The 21,139-nt window shown below is 40.1% G+C and overlaps 1 protein-coding gene across 1 annotated transcript in view; it reads right to left on the minus strand.

Moving 5' to 3' along the window:
• Window positions 1-601: 601 nt before the first annotated feature.
• Window positions 602-21,139, minus strand: part of baiap3 (BAI1 associated protein 3) — a 49,463-nt gene continuing 28,925 nt past the window's right edge. Inside the window, exons 7-34 of the mRNA XM_013909028.1 lie at window positions 20,640-20,706; window positions 20,165-20,378; window positions 19,853-19,897; window positions 17,461-17,538; window positions 16,736-16,841; window positions 15,876-15,983; window positions 15,696-15,788; window positions 15,292-15,395; window positions 15,085-15,202; window positions 14,781-14,905; window positions 13,898-13,988; window positions 12,185-12,241; window positions 11,982-12,079; window positions 11,770-11,821; window positions 11,491-11,642; window positions 11,271-11,394; window positions 10,300-10,440; window positions 10,059-10,154; window positions 9,579-9,794; window positions 9,379-9,447; window positions 9,214-9,293; window positions 6,159-6,267; window positions 5,643-5,714; window positions 4,535-4,618; window positions 4,203-4,323; window positions 4,007-4,130; window positions 3,717-3,922; window positions 602-3,489 (exon numbers count right to left, since the gene is read on the minus strand). Coding sequence (XP_013764482.1) covers window positions 3,386-3,489; window positions 3,717-3,922; window positions 4,007-4,130; window positions 4,203-4,323; window positions 4,535-4,618; window positions 5,643-5,714; window positions 6,159-6,267; window positions 9,214-9,293; window positions 9,379-9,447; window positions 9,579-9,794; window positions 10,059-10,154; window positions 10,300-10,440; window positions 11,271-11,394; window positions 11,491-11,642; window positions 11,770-11,821; window positions 11,982-12,079; window positions 12,185-12,241; window positions 13,898-13,988; window positions 14,781-14,905; window positions 15,085-15,202; window positions 15,292-15,395; window positions 15,696-15,788; window positions 15,876-15,983; window positions 16,736-16,841; window positions 17,461-17,538; window positions 19,853-19,897; window positions 20,165-20,378; window positions 20,640-20,706 — 3,054 coding nt within the window. The 3' untranslated portion in view covers window positions 602-3,385. The remainder of the gene's footprint in view (window positions 3,490-3,716; window positions 3,923-4,006; window positions 4,131-4,202; window positions 4,324-4,534; window positions 4,619-5,642; window positions 5,715-6,158; window positions 6,268-9,213; window positions 9,294-9,378; window positions 9,448-9,578; window positions 9,795-10,058; window positions 10,155-10,299; window positions 10,441-11,270; window positions 11,395-11,490; window positions 11,643-11,769; window positions 11,822-11,981; window positions 12,080-12,184; window positions 12,242-13,897; window positions 13,989-14,780; window positions 14,906-15,084; window positions 15,203-15,291; window positions 15,396-15,695; window positions 15,789-15,875; window positions 15,984-16,735; window positions 16,842-17,460; window positions 17,539-19,852; window positions 19,898-20,164; window positions 20,379-20,639; window positions 20,707-21,139) is intronic.

Here is a 21,139-nt window from a genome sequence, read left to right on the forward strand (position 1 = left end):
CTGTTTTTTAAATGCTTTTAACATAGGTCTCAAATCCCCTTTGGGGTCACGTCAGGAAGGGCAACTGGTATGAAACACTCTGCCAGATCAAACATGCAGAGCTACCCGCTGTGGTGACCCCTTGTACCAAGGGAGCAGCTGAAAGTAGCTTGTTACAACAGCAGATGACTGTTCAGAGTTTCTAGTGCATTACAACTGTAAAACTTGAGCTACACTTTTGATATTAGGGGCAATTTCCTAGAAAAATATAGCATTAAACCTCCAATTTAAAAGTTCTGGTTGTCAATGAAAATAATTAAAGGTACAGTACTCGGCAGAACTCTTGAGCCACCCCTCATTTGTTTTTATTTTCCTTCCTTGCAGACTCAAGTGGTCTTGAGCAATAGTTCTCCAGCCTTTCTGATGCTCTTTCTGATTTTTTCTTTTGACATTGACTGCTTGTTTGTTAAACCACTTAACACTGACCTATGAACCTATCAATTGACTCATTCAAGCATAAAAAAAGGTTCATATCTCAAGGTGTGGAATTAGTGTTGAGTCAGACCTTAACATTTTCAAGAAACCTGGAGAACTATTCCAGCAGACAACTTAAGCAGCTTTCTTGTTTTTTCTTTAAGAGAATTTGGCTTGTGTCGAAGAATAAAGGTGGTCATAGCGAGTACTGACTTCTAAAATATGTTGTATTTCCAGGTGTGATAAGACATGTTTCAACAAATGTCTGCATGTATTTCTCAATTTCCTAGCAAAAGTCAAATAAATGAGGGGCGGCTGATTTCTTTGCAAAGTACTCCGCTCGTTTTCAATGTTTTGTTCCTTTTTAAAAATTTTGTTTGCTGAAAGATGGCTTGAGTTGTTGATATTATTCTCAATGTCACCAGACCTCTAACACTAAAGACTGAAATTAAGCTCATTAATCCACAACCTCCCCTTTAAAAGTAAATATGAGGTTTACTAAAAAAGCCTCTTTTTAAAAGCATAATTGGCTAATTTTTTATTTCAACCTTCCTAGGAAACGAGCCCTTTAGAATTAAATGAGTGTGAAATTGAGAATACTCCATTATTATATATTTTTTTAAATAAAATGGTTTGTTAATCTTTAAATTGCATAAAAATATAACAACAATCCCATGTGGTTAACAAGATAAATAGTGGCTGGATTTCTGGGTGTGGTTTTAACCCTCACCTTAACATCCTAACCTCTCAGTTACTGGCACAGCTTTGAGAGACTGGCTAGTGTTATTTCTGTCAGCCACATGAGAGCAGCTGCTGGTAAGGAGAGCTTTCTTTACCCCTTAAGTATGATTAAGCCACTGCGCAGGTTCATTAACCTTATTTCCTTTTGACCTCAAGAGATTAAACTTCAGAACACGACATAATGTTCATTTCTTTTCCTCGCAAAAGGACTACGATGAGTTCAAATGTGATCAATGGAGATCTTTTGATGTTTGATGGTTTTCTGAACACTATTGTTTCACCTAATGAATATTTTTTTAACCTCTTTCATCGAGGTTTAGGGCCACACACTGTGCCACAAAGTGTATTACTTTTTGAGAGTGTCAGGGGATATATTCCCCCACCCATCAGATTGATCTAGATCTGATGTAGCAAAGAGTAATAGTTATTAAGGATTTCACATGTACTCAGTTGAAAAAAACAACAACTAATTTATCATGTTTAATAACAAAAACTTTAAAAAGGTGTCCTGCCTCTCTCTTTCGACTGTTCTTTGCAATTCCACTCTGCAATTCCCAGCGGCCTTGCAGATGCAGTGAAAGTCTTTTGGTGGTGAGTGGGCTTGATTGCATGATTTTCCACACTTGAGAAGATGTGGATAAAAGCATTACTAAGGTAACAGAGAGGGACACCACTTTTTACCATTGCTCTCCTGACTGTGCTTTTCAATAGCTCGCTCCTAGATTAGAATTTTGAATGTGCAGCGAGTTCAGTGCTGCTGTTTTCATAAGCTCTACTCTCCATCTCCCAACCACACTGCCTTGGATATCAGATCGTAATAATAAGTGACTAATAAGTCGACATGTGTGTGACGCATTAATGTAACAACATCCCCTACCATAAACCAGACTTCTTAATAACGCTGAACTTCTGGAGTACAAATGTTATTAGGAGTTATTTCCTCCTTGGGATACCTGCTGTCTAAATGAACCAACTGTCTGTTTAGCAGGAACCTCTTATACTCTTTCATAACTGCATCTTTATTCTTGGACTCTACTAGAGTATCTCTGGATGAACAAGCTCTTTAAGCTCCTCTCACTTTGCCAACTTTCTACTGATTGGCTGCCTCTTGGAAACAAAAGCTTTGTACATCAGATGGGGAAAGCTTCTATGCTGAGATGACCATATTATAGATATCCCTCTCAGTGACATCATGTCAGATCGAAAAGCAGAAAAAAGTGTCTGAAATTGAGTGTTAGGGATTAGCTACACATATGATGCCCTCATTATCTGAAAGTTTGTCCATATTTTAATGAGCATCCACTAACATTTCAACCTTTTGTACACGGAGGATACATTTGTTTCTGGCGCCATGTCTGTAAAGTTAATCTGTCAGTTGAGCAAGTGGTGTCGCACAAAATACGGGAAGGAGTTCAAATGATAGAGCTTTCCAGCACTAAGGTAGCACTGTCTTTGGTCTCTTCACTGACCCATCACAATCTTTGTGAGGAACAATCTGAAAAGTTGAATGAACCCGAGCTGTGGCGTGTGCCTCAGGGGAACGTTAAGCCTTCCTGCTGCTCCTCCTGCTGCTCCTGCTGCTGCTGAGTGAATGACTGGTGCAGTTTCCCAAAGCTGTGCATTATGTTTTCATGAGTTCTACTACAAATTTCTATTTAAAATTCAACTTATGAAATGGAAACTAAATGCGGGTTCACGGTTTTACTTTCTTAATAGTCCTTCCCACAATTTATCTCCACAAAGTCATGAAGAATGTCAAACTTCCCTTCAACTAATGAGCATATCTGAGGTATAGACTTTGACTAAATACTATTGGATGTGTAAGCTACTTCCACAAAATAGTTCTAAAATGTTAAATCTATCATATCAAAGAGTATACAACAAAGATAACGATTACCTCATTACAAAAAATATAGACTAGTAACATTTAGGATCAGCTATCCACTGAATTCTAAAATATAGTTTAACTGAGACAGCATCGAGTTGCACAGTGACAGGACGTTCATTCAGTAAGAAAACAGAAATATGCTTCACTGTCTTCCTTTTCTTTTCATTTTGGTATAATTACTGAACAAACAATACATCAGGGAGGGGAAAAAATAATTTCAATAGTGTAAACATTGTACCAGTACAAAAGCACATGTCGCAAGACGTGGTCAGAAAACACCAACACAGGCAGCGCTGTCACCCTTTACTCTTCCTCCATTGACTTCTCAATCTCTTTCAGCCTGCGGACAAACTCCTGAGCCTCCCGGTCCCCGACGCGAGCTTCCAGCATCCCCATGATTGGCTTCTCTGGAGGCGAGAGAAAACAGATGAGCACAGTTTCTATACCTGACACAAATATCTCTTGATTGAATGGCTTTTCATGCTGCATTGAAGAAGTAATTGGAAACCCAGACTTACACCCCCTGGTCTTCAAGAAGCAAACATTATGTTTGAGTAAACAAAACGACGGCATAACCCCCCCCCAAAAAAACAAAAAAAACAATATAAATGATACAGCCCGGAGCCGTATGTACCGCTGGGTTTACTGCGAGACAGATGCAGAATGACAGGCTGGACGCTCTTGCCAGCCGCTGAGGCGTTCGGTCTCCCCGGCCAGCAGAAGTCGCTGAGAGGAGCGACGGCTTCTCCAGCGAAGTCGTTGGTGGACAGCCAATCGTAGTCCATCACAGTAAAGGTCAAACAGGCAAACCTGTGCCTGTACTGTTCAGGACTGACGTGGCTGGAAGACAATGGAATCAAACAAATCAGCCGCAGGGTGTGTGCATATAAACAGGGAGACCTAACAAAAGGGCAGAGTACTCACAAGTAAAAGAGCTCATCGAACACTGGGTGCAGCGTCTTAAGCTTCACTTGCGTGCGCTGACTCTTGGCCATAGGAAACAGGTGGTGAGGACATAACTCCACTATGACGAAGGGATCACTCAGACCTGAGGAAGTAGTGTTCAACTTTAATATTTAATTTAAGACAAAAATTTAAATTCATAAATTCACATATTTACCATTGGCATCCAGTGCGATGATATCAGCAGCATGCAGGATCTCCACTGTCAGGCGCTGCTCTGGAGCATCATAGTAGCACTTCACGCTGATCCGACCGTAACGTGTATGTTTGAGAGTTTTCTGCAACATTAAGTATTGACAGAAATATTAAGCATGCATCCATCCTCATTTCGCGGGTTGTGTCGTGTCTTCAAAGGGCCGACGAGAAGGCAGATTTTTAATCAGAGGTATAACAACAGAAGAAAGAGCACTCTGCTGTCCAATCAATACTTCTTTCTTCACTTCAAAGGAGAACAAAATGAGATTGTCAGTCTTGTAGGTTGAAACGCACCTGGTGGGAAATCTTCTCCAGATAGTACTGTTCAATCAGCTCAAAGGATGAACATTTATTCAGCCTCAGCTCCTCATCCAAGACCTAAAACAGCATCGAGATTGTCACAAAGCGATCAATAGCATGATGGATAACGCAACATAAATCTGACCTTGAACCCACTTATCAAGATACCAGGAGCCAGACTAGTAGATGTACTAGTAGATGTTCACCACTAAAAGTGTGTGTAATGGAAAAAGTGCAGAAATTTTCTTCTTTTATAAATCTTTGGACTTTACAGAAAGTGGAACTTGTAGAGTTTAACAATTTAGCAGAGCATCTGTCATAAAAACAAAAATATTTTAGAAATCTTTCGAAAACTTTAAAACTAAAAACTATATCACTTATTAGCCAAATAACAAACTGAATTTAGATTTTTATACCCAAACTAAACTTCTCTGGAAAATTAGGAATTAATCAAGTGTTTTAATGACATTTTTTTTTAATAAATAATGTATTTTACTGTTTTTTCCTTATGTAAAACTGAAAGGCTGCAGTTTTATGCAACATTTTAGCATTAAAAAAATATTATTTTAATTAAAGACCTTGCACATACTGGTGAATTAACCATAACAGAAACATAAAAATATTATTATTATTATTTGGCAATTACCAACAATGACAATTTAGGGCAGCTGTGGCATATATAAATAAACCTGGCATTGGGTGCTGGTCTTATAATTTGGTTAAGCACTGTAGAAAATTTCCTTCCTTATGGAATCATGAACAGAAGAAAAATGCCAAAAATGTAAAAGTAAAAGTAACTGAAGCCATCAACTCTGTAAGTTCAGGGTAAAAGATCATGGCAGATTTAGGACTGGAAGACAAACATGAACCATTATTAAAACAGAAGGACCGCCTGTCAAAATAAGTGTAATATTAAACGCAAGTTTTGTGAAAATTGTCTGTTTTGTTGCACTTTTTAAAATCTCAACTTTATCATATCATGTGCAGTGTGCACAACATTTTTCATGCACTTTTTTGTTTATAAAAATCAGTATACGTTTGGGAAAAGATGTACATTATTTATACAGCCGGCTCCTGGTTGACAGATTGGATGAGTTCCTACCTTGTAGTCTCCGCTCTTCATGTCTTCCAGGAAAAGACCCTCTCCCCTAGCATGAAAGAACTGCAACAGAGTCTAAAGCGATTGAACAAAAGCATTAAACTCGGGAGCTCATAACATTTATCCCTCTATTTTTGATAGACTTGTTGTTCACACAAACAGCATGAAACCTCTGGCAAACATTGCATCTGTCTGCCAGCCTCCGAATTCATGCCATGACTTTTCATGCAAATATGTCACGTCCTCTTCCAGCTGGTTAAATTGGAATTAGAATATACAACAGTTCCCACATTGTCATTCATAAGGGAGCTCACTTTGGCACTGAACTATTACCTAGTGTCTTCATGAATATCTGATATATGCTAATGATTGCACGCCAAAGGGCATACCGAGATAATTAAAGAATGCAAGCGGCAATGATAATCTTAACATATTAGACACATGTCTTTTTAAACAGACCATTCTTTTCAGTGGGCACACAGACTAAAAGGATTATTGTGCGATGCAGTAATCACTGACCTCTACTGTGTACTGGAAGCGGTTGTAAAACTCCACCTGGACACCCCTGTTTTCAGTGACCGTGTCCAGGATCATCCGCAGGAGGAGCTCCCACATGCTCTGGAGAACTCTACCAGGAAGCAGACAATGAGACACCCACACATGTGTGTTTACCAGCTCTTCCAATTACACCCCATGTACTCTCACTATGTTTTCACAGATAATAGCCCGATAATGAATACTTGTAAGTAGTGTAAGTGCTAAAGGCTATTATTATTATTGCAACGCTTACATTCATACACAAGCGCAGCATCTTATTTGCTGAGCTGTCACACATTTTATGTAGTGCAACAGAATAGGGAAAATCTCTTTTTAAGACAAGGAAACAATGGATTTTGTTGTGTAACTGCGTTTGGAGTGAACCAGAAATCTATTTTGGGTTGGCTTGGATTCATTGTGGTTTTAACAATCAAATATATGCTGATCATGCAGTGTTTCATGTGCATGGGAAACATAAGGAACCAGGGGATATTTGGTGTGGTGCATACTGGCTGAACTCATATAAATCATATTTATAGTACAGTGCAAAAATCTTGAGCCACCCTTATACAGTTTGTACAGTTCTAACAAGCCTAAAATTCATATTTTGTATGGCCTCCTTTATTCTCAAACACGACCTGAACTCTTTTAGGCAAGCTTTCTTGTAATTTCTCTAAGCCGTCCTCAGGAACAGTTCTCCAGGCTTCTTCAGGGACATTAGAAGTTCTTCTTTGGAAACTGGCTGCCTTTTCTTTTGTTTTTATCAAGACGATCCCAAACTCCTTTAATAATATTGAGGTCCAGGCTTTGGGGATGCCAGTTCTTAACCGATAGTGTTCCATTGTGGGTTTCCCTATCCTGGTATCTTTCACTGCAGTGTGTTTGGGATCGTTGTTATAATGAAAAATGAAGCCGTGGCAGATGCTTTCCAGAGGGCATTGCATGATGGATCTGAGTTCATAATCCCATCAACTTTGACAAGATTCACAACAACACTGACTGAAATGTGGCTGAAATTTATGACAGAGCCTCTGCCAGATTTTATTGGTTAGTCCAGTTTTGTGTAATTTCACACACCTCAGCCTCCTTGATTCCCTTCCACTGACACCATTTCTGTTGAGGCTTTGGTGAACAGTAGATGGATCAACTGGAGGGCAGATACATCTCTCAGATCCTTCGTCAGGTCTTTTTTGCTATTTCTTAAGGACATGACTTTGAGATACTGTTGATCTGCTGTAGATAGTTTTTCAGGCCTGCCACTTCTTTTTTTTGTCCTCCACTAGTCCAGTTTCCTGTGTCAAGATGTCAATTTTTGGCTAATAGCTCTTTGGGAATAACCTTGTTGTAGTGCAATAGGTGAATCCTAAAGCGCAAAAATAAAATCTTGCTATTTTATGCCTGTCAAACTGTGTTATCTGTGTCATCATTTCCCGTAGATTAAAAAATGGGGGCAATTATGTGCTTTTTCTGCAGGCTACTGAAAAACAAAAGGGTAAGAGTTTTCAATTTGACCTTTGTTTTTTTGAAAGTGGTGATTTGCTAAATGCATTGTTACGTGTCTTTTTAGGCTTGAATGATTCATAGATCTGTGTTAAGTGGCTTAAATAAACCAAAAAACAAATAAAAACATTCCTCTGAAAAAGCCTGGAAAAGATACAAGCACTGGACGGAAAATTAGTGAAAAAGCAGTCAGTGTTAAAGAAATTATCCAAAGCTTCAGAAAGCCTGGAGAACTTTTGCTCAAGACCACCTTGAAACATTACGAGAAAGTCTAGATCCTTGGATGCTTGCATCAGTGTTATGCACATCTTAAGTTAGTATAAAGATACCATACTTTGAAATAAGCCTCAGAACAGCCTTTTCCTGCTACAGTCAAACTTATTTTCACAGTATTTTGACTATCACTCAAATTAATGTTGTGATTAGTTTTGCATGTATGCCTAAGGAGCTTGGAAAGAAAAGCGTCTGGACTTCTTTAAGTTGCTTGAAGACATTTCACCTCTCATCCGAGAAGCTTCTTCAGTTCTAGTGACCCTAGAACTGAAGAAGCTTCAGTTGGTGGAGAGTCCCAGATTTAAGCTTTGTGGGAGTAACCCACCAAGAGGGACAATGAACCCCCTAATGATCCTCTACCTAATCACGTGAGCCAAGGTGTGGAAATAGGTGTAGGTCACAATCAGCCAAGGTTTCGGGTGAACTCATTGTGAAACCTAGCCCCACCCTGTGAATTCCTGAGGTCAGGTGACCCAGGATGTGAGAGGGCGTTAAGGCGTCTGGGAAGGGATCTCAAAACTGGATTGGCAGACAGTTGGTGTCGTAAACCACCGACTCTGTTCAAAGATGGTCGCTCACATCAGACACAAACTAGGGAGGATAAGAAGGACAAACGCAACAACATTGCCATCCCCTATGTAAGTTTCACAATGAGCTCACCCGAAACCTTGGCTGATTGTGACCTACACCCATTTCCACACCTTGGCTCATGTGATTAGGTACAGGATCATTAGGGGGTCCATTGTTCCTCTTGGTGGGTTACTCCCACAGAGCTTAAATCTGAGACGCTCCACCATTTGACTCTAGAACTGAAGAAGCTTCTTGAATGAGAGGTGAAACATCTTCAAGCAACTTAAAGAAGTCCAGACACTTTTCTTTCCAAGCTCCTTAGACTACTATGACCTGGACGACTGAGAACCTTCAGAGACATTTGCATGCATGCCTCTTCAACTATGAGCTCTATGTGCCCATTCTGATTTCTCATGTTCTTTGTTATGTTCATGTTTTGTCTTGTGTATGACATGATTCAGTGGTTTTGTACTGAATGTCTATTTCTTTTAGCACATTGTGACTCACAACAGTTATTAACGCATTAAAGTCTACCTCCCCCCTGCCTTTTTTGGCATCTTGTGATGTCATTGCATAGTGACTCAAAAAGCAAGTTTTGCTAAAGGCAACAAAAGTCTGTGTGGTTTTTTTTTTTTAGAAAGAAATGCAAGAAAAAGAACTTAATATTAATAGTAAAAAGAGAATTAAAAAGTACCTTGTTAGATTTTCTTTTACAAGGTTTTCTGTCAGGATGACCATAGTGTCTTGTAAGTACTTCATGAGAGGGGAAACAGCCTGGGAGAATGTCACACATTACATAAATACCACAAAACACCGCTAATATAAGGATAAAAAAGGCTAGGCGGCTATTGCTACATACGTCATCATTGTTGATGGAGTCAGGAGACAGGCTGATGTGCTGGATGTACCTCCGCAGCTCAGGCAGCATCTGCACAGGAATATTTAGTCACAGATGTTCATGAAGGTGCATACTTCAAAGTATATAGATGTCCGGATACGCTCAAAAAGTTCTACAAACTGGTTTGTGAGAAACAGGAAAATTATACTCCTCGTGTTCACCTTGTCAGTGAGCAGTGTGATGAGGCGTTTAGCTTCTCTCTGCAGGTCCAGGTCCATGTTGAACAGCTGTCCATTCAGAGCCTTGTAAACCTGCTCTTTCCCCTCCACCCCGCATGATTCCTCCATGGCGCGCTCCACACCCTGCCAGTCCAGGTCCCGGGGCAGGTGACCCAGGAAAACACGCACATGCTCTATGTTGTTCAGGGCGATGCAGAGCTAGCAGAAAGCGAGGAGGAGCAAAGGCGGAGAAACAGAGGGTAGAGATGGAGAAAAAAAGAAGGAAAAGAAGCAGGGCTACAGAGAAGTGGAGGGATTGAGTTTGAGTGTAAATGATTGATGACGACAAGAAGCAACTGCTTTGTTTTTGTGTGTATAACATATCTGCTCTCCCGCTGAGCCCTTTGTGTTGACAGAGAGCTTGCTGACATCGTTGACGTAATTCTGTGCCCACCCCCGGTTCTGTCTTGCTACAGGCGTTACCTGCACTGTGAAACTCTTGTGGTCTCGGCCCAGCTGGTTCCTCTCAATCTTGTGCGTTATCATCTCTGAGTAGCACACGGCCTCACTGCAGAAATTCTGCAGTAGATAAAATCAGTCTTGTCATTACGGCACAGCTCCCTCAGTTTCCTTTATGATTTTGACTGATAAACTGTATGTGTCATGTTTCTATGTGCACAGAATATGAGTATGTGAGTGTGGCAACACTATAAGTGGCACTCACGTCTGTCAAACGTGTGACAAAGATGAAGGCCCCCGCAGAGTCTGGCCAGGCCAGCTGGACCCAGATCTCGCGTACCTGGCTGAAGCAAGCTGTCACTTCAACTGCTGAGGAACTGTGCTTGGCTTGCTGCAAAGGTCCAAGCTACTCACAAAAAATAAAATCAATCTTAAAAAAGACAAAGCATGGATTTCCTAATATTTACATTTTTTTTTTTACATGCATGAAAATCTGTAACATTTTAGCATATTTTGCAAGCAGGGAATGAATAACTGTTTTAAACTTAACACGGTAAAACATTTTAATGTAGTTCCAAGGAGGTACATGACCTGCGATTAAAAAAAAGGCAGTTCATTCATAAAAAACAGACCTGATTTAAAATTTCCCCTTTAAGGTCATATAGTTGTAAAGCTCACTTCCAATGCTGCTCCTTCTAATTGGATCACTTCTATTACAGCTCATCTCAACTGATCGAGGGACTGGCTGATCAGCTAATGAATGCTAGCTTATAGCGCCAGACAAATAATTTATCAGCAGATTACTGCTTCTCCTTAAAGTGAATACTGTACATGTTTAATAATGGTGAATAAATCATTATTGTACAAAATATTTTAATTCTTAGGAAAAAATATAGAAAAACAAGAGAGCTGGGGGTCTCATAATTTTTTAAAACCTTGGGAAAAAAGGAAAAACCTTGAACAAAAAAAAAGACAAAATATATATATAATTAATTACAGGTTAATTGTACATTGATGCTGTGATAATGTGTTAATTGATAACACATTAAAGGTGCCTTTTACAGCTATTCACAGCTACAATCCTAATGAGTTTTAGCTTGTTCTAAAGCTTTAGACCTACTCTATGTGGCACACAGCTATATTTTACACACCTGCGTGTTCAGTACTTCTGTAAGTTGGCTTGTTTTCTGAGAAAGAGTCTATTATGTTCCTTCTATTATTCATGCCATTTCTCACCTTATCTGTTTCCACTGCCTTGCGAATCCTGTCACAGGACCTGTCGTGAACAATCTGCAGCCACTTGTGAATTGAGGACTTGAACCAGTTATGGAAACCTGTCAAGGCCAACATTTTAGCATCCCTGTAAAAGAGAAATACATTCATTAGGACATGACTTCCAGTCAGAGCCTTTTAAATTGTTACATCAATAGACGTTGGAGTCAAAAGGATAACCAACTTGAGAGGAAGAAACTCTCGAAAGCCTTTGAGGATTTTCAAGGACACGAAGAGCTCGAAGATGGTCTCTCCCATTGTCTGAGACAGTCTGGAGCTCTCCTGCTCGAGAGTCCCACACACCCGCTCCATCGCCACGTTCACATCATCAGCTACCTGTCAGGTCAAAGGAAGTCAGCGTGTTTCATCCGTGTAAAAGTTAGCAGCAACAACAACATATGACTCAGAAAGACTTGTCATGTCATGTTTACAGTGACCTGTCGCATCATTTTCAGTGACATACCTGCTTTTCCAACAGTCTGTATGATATGCTGAAGAAATCTACTTTCACTGCACTGTGGAGAAAACAAACAAACAAACAAACAAAGAAAAATATAAAAATCCCATCAACAACCAAGCACACAAATCAGTGTGTCACCACTGAATAATATAGCATGACACTTATCGGTTGTTTTTTTTTCTCCCTCGGATTTCTTGCAGAAAACTGCTGTTCACCTGTAGAAAAGTTTATTGTAGATGTTCTGGGCCCTCTGGACATCTGCACATGCAGCATCAATCACCTGAACCAGCTTCTTCAGCTGTTCCTCCAGAGTCTGCATTGTCAGAATATAATGAACATCACCCTGGATGAAAAAACTCAAGGTACACTGTGTAAAAGATGTTAGGATATCTATGATTTAGGACCAAAACAAGCTTACTCCTTCCTCTGGTTTATATCGAGTGATTAAGCTCTCGTACCACTCAGCAGTTCCTTTCTGTTCAAAAGATTAAAAGGAGAATAACTGGGCTGAAGTAAAGGGCTCTTATTGACTAGTAAGTATTTCTTACATTCAGCATTTCTCATCAAAAACACTCTATGAATCAATAAAAGCTCAAGTGTTAAACACATTTACTTCCTCATTTAAAACTAATATCCATATTTCCATATTTTATTGGTACTTTGCTCCATTAAGACCAACAATGACATCCACAGATATGCAGTACATCACTACACTCTGTACACTAAATGACTAGGTTATTAGGTACATCTGTTCAACTGCTAACCAGCTATGACAGCAACTCAAAATATTCACGTATGGTTGTCAGTTTATTTCAGAATTTCAGAAACTGCTGATCTGCCTGGACTTTCCCACACAACCATCTGTAGGTTTTACAGAGAATGGTCTGAAAAAGATAAAATGGCACTGGGTGCCACTCCTGTCGGCTAAGAAAAATATCTACACAAGGTCAACAGACAATAGAAGATTGGAAAAACATTGCCAGGTCTGATGAATTTCACTTTCTTTCCGATGCTAGTGTCAGGATTTCTCATTAAATACATGAATGCACTGATCCATCCAGCCTTGTATTAATAGTTTGAGTTGCTGCTCTTGGTTTAACAACGTGGGGAATATTTTATTTGGGACACTTTGGGCCCTTAGTACCAAATGAGCATCATTTCAGTGTCACAGCGTACCTGACCATGTCCTCCATGGCAAGGTCACAAAATTCAAATCATCTCAAACAGTTTTTTAAACATGAAAACGAGTTTGTGTTCAAACTGTATCCACACCCAGCAGATCCTTCATGACAATATAGACCAAAATCTGTGAGGAACATTTCCAGCACCTTCTTGAATCTACACTATGAAGATTTAAGGTCAAGGTCAAGGTCAAATGTATTTATATAGCACATTTCCAGATAGATGATGCTGCGCAAAGTGCTTAACAATATAAAAATGTCATAAAAAAGAAACAACGTAAAACAATAATAACAATATAAAACAATGATAGGACAATAAAAGAATTAAAACAATAACTAAGATTATTAAATAAGACAAAAATGCTTGGGTCATAGTGTGTTAAAAGCCAGGGCATAAAAATATGTCTTTAGTAGTGATTTAAATTGATCAAGTGTTTGTGCAGATCTAATATTTTGGGGAAGACTATTCCAAAGTCTGGGACCTGCCACAGAGAAGGCTCTATCGCCACGAGATTTGAGATTAGTCCGTGGGATGGATAGCATTAATTTTGAGCTAGACCTAATGGATTTTCCTGGAGCATAAACAGAAAGGAGCTCAGACAGGTAAGAAGGGGCTCCGGCGTTAAGTGACTTAAAAACAAAAAGTAAAAGTTTAAATTGGATCCTGTAGGAGACAGGAAGCCAGTGTAGAGAAGCTTGACTAGCTGTCTTAACTGAAAGAAGCAGGATTAGACTACTGCACTCACCTGCTTATTCAATTTAAAAGAACCATCAAGGTAGACACTGAGGTTTTTTACATGCAAGGTTTTTTTAGGGCAGTTCTAGCACCTGGTACCTAATAAAGTTTCATAAGTACATGCATGAAGGACAACAATTAATTCATGTACTACATTAAAAAAATCCTGCTGGTCAAAAACTTCATGGGTCACCCACACAGGTTTTCTTGTTACCTTAATAGCAGTAGTGATGTCGAGATGCAGGTCATTTCGAAGAGGACACACAGTCTTAAAGGCACGCATGTTTTGCATGTACCCAATCCCCCTGACAGTCACAGACAGAAAAAGCCAGCAACAATGTATGAGTGCGATTATATCATAAAGCAGTTATACAGTAACATAATGTTCTTTACACCTCAGAAAATATAAAAGCTATATCTATTACACTTTAATTGTATGCAAGATTCTGCATATCTGTGGAGAAAATGAGAAAGATAACTTTAACTGTTAGTGAGTCACTTTATGTGTGTGTGTGTTTCAGAGTGTAGAAAAGAGTTCCCTTGAGGTGCTGATAACTGGGCAGAGCAAGACTTCTTACTGTAAAAGCTTCTATAAAAAGCCAGTCGCCTCTAAATTAGTCCAAACCAGGCACATGAACTTCAATAATTAGCTGCTTTTACTGCAATTTATAAGATACAGACTCCTTATCTCTGTGCTCTTACTTTCTTCCTATGGTCACTGCTACGTACAAGCAAAAGCCAAAAGATGGCGATTCTTCTCTTGCTGATCCAGATTTTGCTTGTCGATGGCTTCTCATTTCTAGTTATCCAAGACTTCTAGTTAAAATTTCCCTCTTGGTACATTAGTCAGGTGTTAGTCTTTTTTAAAATTTTTTATTTAAACAAATTGGGCTTTGAGGAAAAGGTGTTATAGCTCTTTTGACATGAGTAATGAACAATGACATTTAAAACATTGTTTAGTGAGTAAGGAACCCAACACTGCTTCCTCCACAGAGTGTGACTCTCTGTAGTCTCTCTGTGTTTGTTGGGGTGAATGGCTGAACATGTTGGTATGAGAGCACGGGCGAGTGCGTGATGTGATGGTGGTGTGCCTTTACCTCAGCATGAGCTCGTAGCGTGTAATGGCAGCAGCGCTGGTGCAGGGGAAAACCTGACGCATGTTCTTCATCAGGCACAGGCAGTGCTCTGTGTACAGCCTGAAGCTGTCTGACAGCTGCCTCTCCTGGACACAGGAAGGGCCCTCAGTTATAGCTTCCAGTACACTGGCTGTGAGACATTTTTGGCTGAACCAAAAACCTTGATGAATGTCAGTGAGGAGCTGAGCTAATGAGGTGACTGTTTCTAGATGATGAAAGGTTTTTGTTTGTTTCCCTGTTGGGGGAGCAACGGTGTAGAACCTACTAGGTCTCCCCGCACAGCGGGAGGGTCCCACTCTGCATCGATAGTCCTCAGGAGGCGCAGCAGCAGGGAGTAGCACACCCTCTGGGTCCGATGGTGGCTGCTGTAGCACTGCCAGCGACTGCATTAAAAAGAAAACACGCACCTTCCTCCTGATGCTAAAGCGTTCATATAACATTTGATCAATTTTATTCCTCCATTAATACTCACATAATAGCCTGTTGCAGAGGTGAGAGATCAGTTTGCACAGCATGGTGAGTTAGCACAGTCCATGCTGGAGGAGAAACCTGCCCGTTCCAGTTGTACGGCTCTCGCTGGAAATACATGTGGAAGATTACAGTCATTTCAACCACACTTCAATGTAAGAAGAAACTCTTTGTACAGTTTGTGCACTTTTGAGGCTTTGTTTCTAAATACAATCATTTTAGCCATGGGATAAACTGGCAGCCTATGCAGGGTGTACCCTGCCTTTCACTCTCTGACAGCAGGATTATTTCCATCTGTATAAGTTTACATTTAATGATAAAAAATATGACTAAATAGTTAAACAGAAAACAATACAAGCTGTTATAAAGGTGTGTGCGTAGAAAAAAAACAATCTAAAGGAAACTCACCTTAACATGAGCATGCTCATACTCCACAATCTGACTCAGCAGTTTCTTGTGAATGGAGACATTTGTCTCCTTCTTAGACAAAGCTGTGTCTCTCTGAAGGTCAAATGAACATTTGAAGTCTTATCGTACACAGAGGAAGACACATTTTTATATAATGAATAACTGTTGTACTTTTAATACCTGGCTGGTGAAGAGCTTCAGAATCAGGTGACATTCTCCCTGAACTTTAGATGCACTCGAGCGTGGCTCAAGCTTGAACCAGGTGTCGTAGCCCATAACGGGAATTTCCTGAAGAAGGAAAGCAGCTTGACTTGACATACTGACAAAACTTTTACAGTATGTCCTTTAATGTATATGAGTTTGCGTGAGATTTTGAAGATGCAAGGGGCAGGGATAGAATTAATGGGCTAAACCATCTGAAGCCACAGATTGAGCATAAGAGAAGGGAAGAAGCATGGAGCGGGTGAAGTATTAGAGGTGATTCGTGACAGAAGGATAGCAGCAAGAGAAGGAGATGATTTACAAGATGGTGGGAGACGTGCTATGATGTTTGCTTTGGATGTGGTGGCACTGGAAAAAAACAAATAAACAATAACCAACCAATCAACAAAAAAAAGCCCAAAAGAGGCCAAGCGGAAGCTAGCAGAGTTAAAGACGGTAAGACTGTTAGTGACCAGAAGTGACAGGACAAAATAAGAAATGAGTATATCAGAGTGACATCTCAGGTTCAGCAGTTTGAAGACAAAAGTAGAGAGGCAAGGCTGACATGGTTTGGACATGTGCAGAGGAGGATGACATGTACAAAGGATGTTGAATATGGAGCTGCCGGGCAGGAGGATAAAGAAGATTCGTGACAGAGAAGATTCAGGGATTCAGTGAAGGAAGACATGCAGAGGGTTAGTGTGATGGAAGAAGATGCTAAGGATTGGGGTGAGACGGAGGCAGATGGTTCGCTGTGGTGACCCCTAAAGGGAGCAGCTGAAAGAAGAAAAGCTTGTGTGTGGCTTCTCTGCGGAGACAGTTGCACTTTGTTCACTCACATTCAAAGGAATATTGATGCATCCGAGGAAGTCATCTACATTCTCCTCAGAGCCCGATGATGCAGATCCATTCGCACGCACCGACTTTGCTATTTGCTTAAAATACCTGAGCGGAAAATGCGAGGAACAAAGTAAATGGTGAGTTTTCAGTTTTTCTGCATTTAGCTAATGCCTTCATTATATGTGACTCACAATTAGAGATACTGCATTTATTTACTGATGCCAGCTGACCACTTGTTACTTTCTTGTTGGATTAAAATTGCAGATTTTTCACCACGGGATGAGGATCCTTTAATCCCTTGGCTATGGTTGGCATTCTCAGGTTTTCATTAGACATGTCTGCTATTTATTAGTCTCTCTGTGACCTGGCAGATCTCCTCATGTTTTCTGTGTGCACAGATTTATTGGCACCACGGTTTTCTGTATGTCAGTCTTTCAAAGGGCAAATACCAAATGATCCCGTAAAATTAACAAGTAGGCTGCTATCAGCTTTTTGAACATGTGGAGACAAACCAGGTCTCTATACTCATCAGCTGGAACTTCTGGAATAATTCACATGGAAATTACATATTTAATGACTCATATTTTTACTGTTGCAATGTCAACTGGACTCACGAATTAACAAGTTTAATTGTTTCCAAAATTAGGAAAGTTTTAAGGATTTCTGACAAAATTACGCTGGAAATCCAGAATTACTGTAGTTAGCATGCAGTACTTTTTTCTACCTGCCCATTCCTCGAAGTCCACTGACTTCATTGAGCTTTTTGCAGGCCTCAGCAACAGATACGTCGTCATCGTGATCCCTGAAGGAAAGAAGACGAATAAAAGCTTGTTACACTCTCACTTACTGCAAAACATGAGAGGCTGTAAGAAGCTGTAATAAACTGAGGAGAGAAGGTCATCTATAATCAAGGCCCATTGTTGTTTAAGAAAAGCAACTTTTACCATGACAAGAGGCAGGAAATGTTTCGGTAACAGCTGAGTAATGGGGACATTTTGTAATTTAGAACATCACATTTTAACAGGCTATTTGATTTGCATAGTAATGATATTCACACTGAATGATGCGGATAAAATTGTTACATTTTTGCATAATTAGAAAGGATGATTGCTTCGCTTCACTTTGGACGTTTTCTCTTTTGCTTGTAAAACTTTGATCTGCTAAAATTGACAAAGTGAGCAGAACCAGGCGCTAAACTGGGAAGATTGTAAAGCTTTTGACAAAGTAATAAAAAAGATAGAGCTCTGTGACTTTTCTAGAGCTGCAGTGATGAGCTATTTTAGAGGATTTTTTTGCTCAAACACAAAATATAAACGTTTTTTGACTGTTAATTTTCCAAAAAACCCAAAATGTGATGATTTATGTTTCTCAGCTGAAAGAGTATGCTGCCTTACATTTAATTTTAATTGAATTGATATACCTTTATTAGTCCTACAAGGGGAAATTTCATAAGGCTGCCGACCTATTGCACGCAATGGCGGCGCCATCTTACCCTCCGACCATACATACATTACACAAAACATCACATGGGGAAGACAGGTCAGAGAGGTATAACAATGGAAAATGCACCACATGAGGAAAGATAAGGAGAAAAAAATAACTCCAGACTGAGCTCCAACAGGGAGATCAGTTTGAGAACAGAAAAAAACACCTCTGCAGAGCACATGAAAAAAAACCCTCCTAATACACCAAAGAAACACATGACAAACAACAGAGGTGGGTAAAGGGTGCAGCATCGGAAGGGAATAAGCGTCGAAGGCGTTTGGAAAGGGAGGGGGGATGAGTGTGTGCATATCAGTGTATATGTTTGTGTGTGCGTGTCCAGAGTTCAGCTGAGACAGTCCTTCGCCCTGCTAGGCTAAGTAAACAGTCTTCCAGCCAACCCAGGTGGCCTTACATGGAATGGGAAGGAACAGACTAAACACAGTCGTTATCAGGGTGTTTTTGTTCGGCTCCAGCCCTGCGAACGCAGCTGGCGCCAAAGGGGTATCCGCATGAAGTGATGGTGCTTTTTACGTTAGTGCGAACAGCTCATATGAATTTCAAAGCAGTTCTACAGTCCAACACTGGTCTCTCAATCTCCCGTTGGAGAGCCGCGAGCTTCGCCATACTTGCGTTCTGTGATGTTGTCATTTCTTGTGCTCAAGGAGCAGATTTCTGAGAACTCACGGCAGTGTGCCTCCCCGAGATGTCATCCAATTTGCGCCCAGAGATGTTATTCCGAGCTAGCCCTTCTGAGATGTATCCAGTCTGCAGTCAGAGATCTTATTCTGAGTATTCACAGCAGCCGTAGCCTCTCCAAGATCTTATCCGTGCTGCACTCAATGAGCCCATTTTGAGAAACTCACGCCTCTTCCCATCGTTCCAATCCCAGCGGGCAGCCTTGTGGGGGTTTGAACAGCTGGTTCCGCTTTCTTAAATCTTTGATAAGTCAGGGCCAAGCCAGCTCCGATCCGCCAGAACCCTGTTACCATGGTTCCGAATAGGTAGATATCTTCAGCACTCAGGCTCACCCAAGCCCAAACTTCTCGTTGAGAAAGGGGTGTCAATTGCATTTAGGGACCAGTTGATCCAATCCATAATTCCTCTTTTAGGTTTTAGAGAACAGACTGTGAGAGAGTGTCCCAGGGAAAAGTAATACAAAAAAACACGAGACTAGACAAGGATATAAGAGGCTAAGCAGGGAAGCTGAGGGAGAGGAGGAGGAGGAGAGGAGAAAAGTGCGACCGCCTTCGTCAAGAGCAAGAGCAGAAGAATTAACTCAATTGTATATCAATAGATTTTGACAGCTAACTGATCAAATCAAACACATTAGTTGAGAATAATTCAATTTGTCATGTTTTTCAAAAGTTTTCATAGATCTAATTATTAACTGATAAAGTAATCAGTTATTGTACACTTAATATATTTATTTACCACCTCTTGTTTCTCTGCTTCCATATATGTTTTCTTTTAAATTTCTGCAATGCAATGTAATAATCTGGCATTAAAGCAAAATCAAATCAAATATACTGTAGGTTATTTTTGTAGCTGTAAGAGCTTGGCATTACTATGCACAGTCTCCTCAGATCACACACTGCATTAATAGGAAATAAAGTTGAATTGAATTATCTTACCATATGTCCAGATGTAAGAGGTCATTGTGGACATCGTCTATTTCACTAGAACACAACAACAGCAAAGCAACAATAAAAAACTAAAGACCCGGAAACATCATCGTTTAAGCGCTCAATTTCATCAGCAACACCGACAATAATCGGCTCAATTCTTCAGTGGCTCTTTTCACAGAAATGACATTGTGGCGCACTGGTCACATAACTAGCAGCTTTGGGCGTTAGTGTGAAACTAATGAAACCGTGATTCCTGCATATCACACATACCAGCGTGTGCAGCTCTCTGATAAAGGTTAGAATTTGTCTTATACTCACAACACGAAGTGCTCGTCCCACACTGGGTTCAGAGTCTCAGGTTTGACCTCAGTCACCTGAATACACCTGGCTGGTAACACTTCCTTGGTGCTGGAGCGTTTCTCCAGCTTGTCCTTCCTCTTCCTGAAGCTGAACTTTCTCTCCTTCTTCTCCTCCGTTTCCCGAGGGCTCTGGCCCACGAGGATGCCCAGCATGCAGTACGGGTCACTGTAGCCTGCAGGGTGACAACCAGAAGACAGTGTTGGATAGTTACTGTTATTGCTGTTTCATTAGCATAGTTCATTGGTCATAGAGTAAACATTATAGCAGATTACTTGGATTATAACATCAGCACTCATCCTTACACTTTAGGCTTATTGGCTTCTTTTTGTACAAAGTGTCAGAGTAGAGAAGTAAAGTGATTAATCACAGTGAGTGGATGAAGCATTTCAATTAAATATTAGAAAAAGAACATGTAATGAATGAAATATCTCACCATTTGCATCCTTGGCCATTAGATTCTTTGCTTTCATAACAGAAACTCTCAAGGAAAAATTAGCTCTCTGTGGAAAAAGAATTTCATGCCTGTTTAGTTTAAAACACCTGAGTATATTTCAAGGATGATGGGCATGAATTTTAAAAAACAATAACTTCCTATTTCCTGATAAACTTCAAGTAAAAAGTCAGTAAAACTCAGGCAACCTCTATTTCAAAACACTTCAAAGTTCTTTACGTGGATATTAAAAAGTGCAAAGTGGCAGTCAAGTAAATAGCCAAAAACCCCCAAAAAACATGCTGTACAAAATGTAGCTTTTACTGGTTACTGTCACGGTTCTGGGTCTTTCTGACCCAGCTTTTTGAGTTCTTGTGTTTTTTATATTATGGTTCATGTTTTGAGTCCTTTGTTGTACTGTTTCTTATTTCCCTAGGTTTCAGTTATGGTTATCATAGGTTTAGTTCTTAGGTTTTGTAATATGGCTTCCCTGCTTCCATGTT

This window comes from Pundamilia nyererei, unplaced genomic scaffold, assembly GCF_000239375.1.
Source record: "Pundamilia nyererei isolate P.nyererei 1_Seehausen unplaced genomic scaffold, PunNye1.0 scaffold00018, whole genome shotgun sequence".
Taxonomy (NCBI): domain Eukaryota; kingdom Metazoa; phylum Chordata; class Actinopteri; order Cichliformes; family Cichlidae; genus Pundamilia; species Pundamilia nyererei.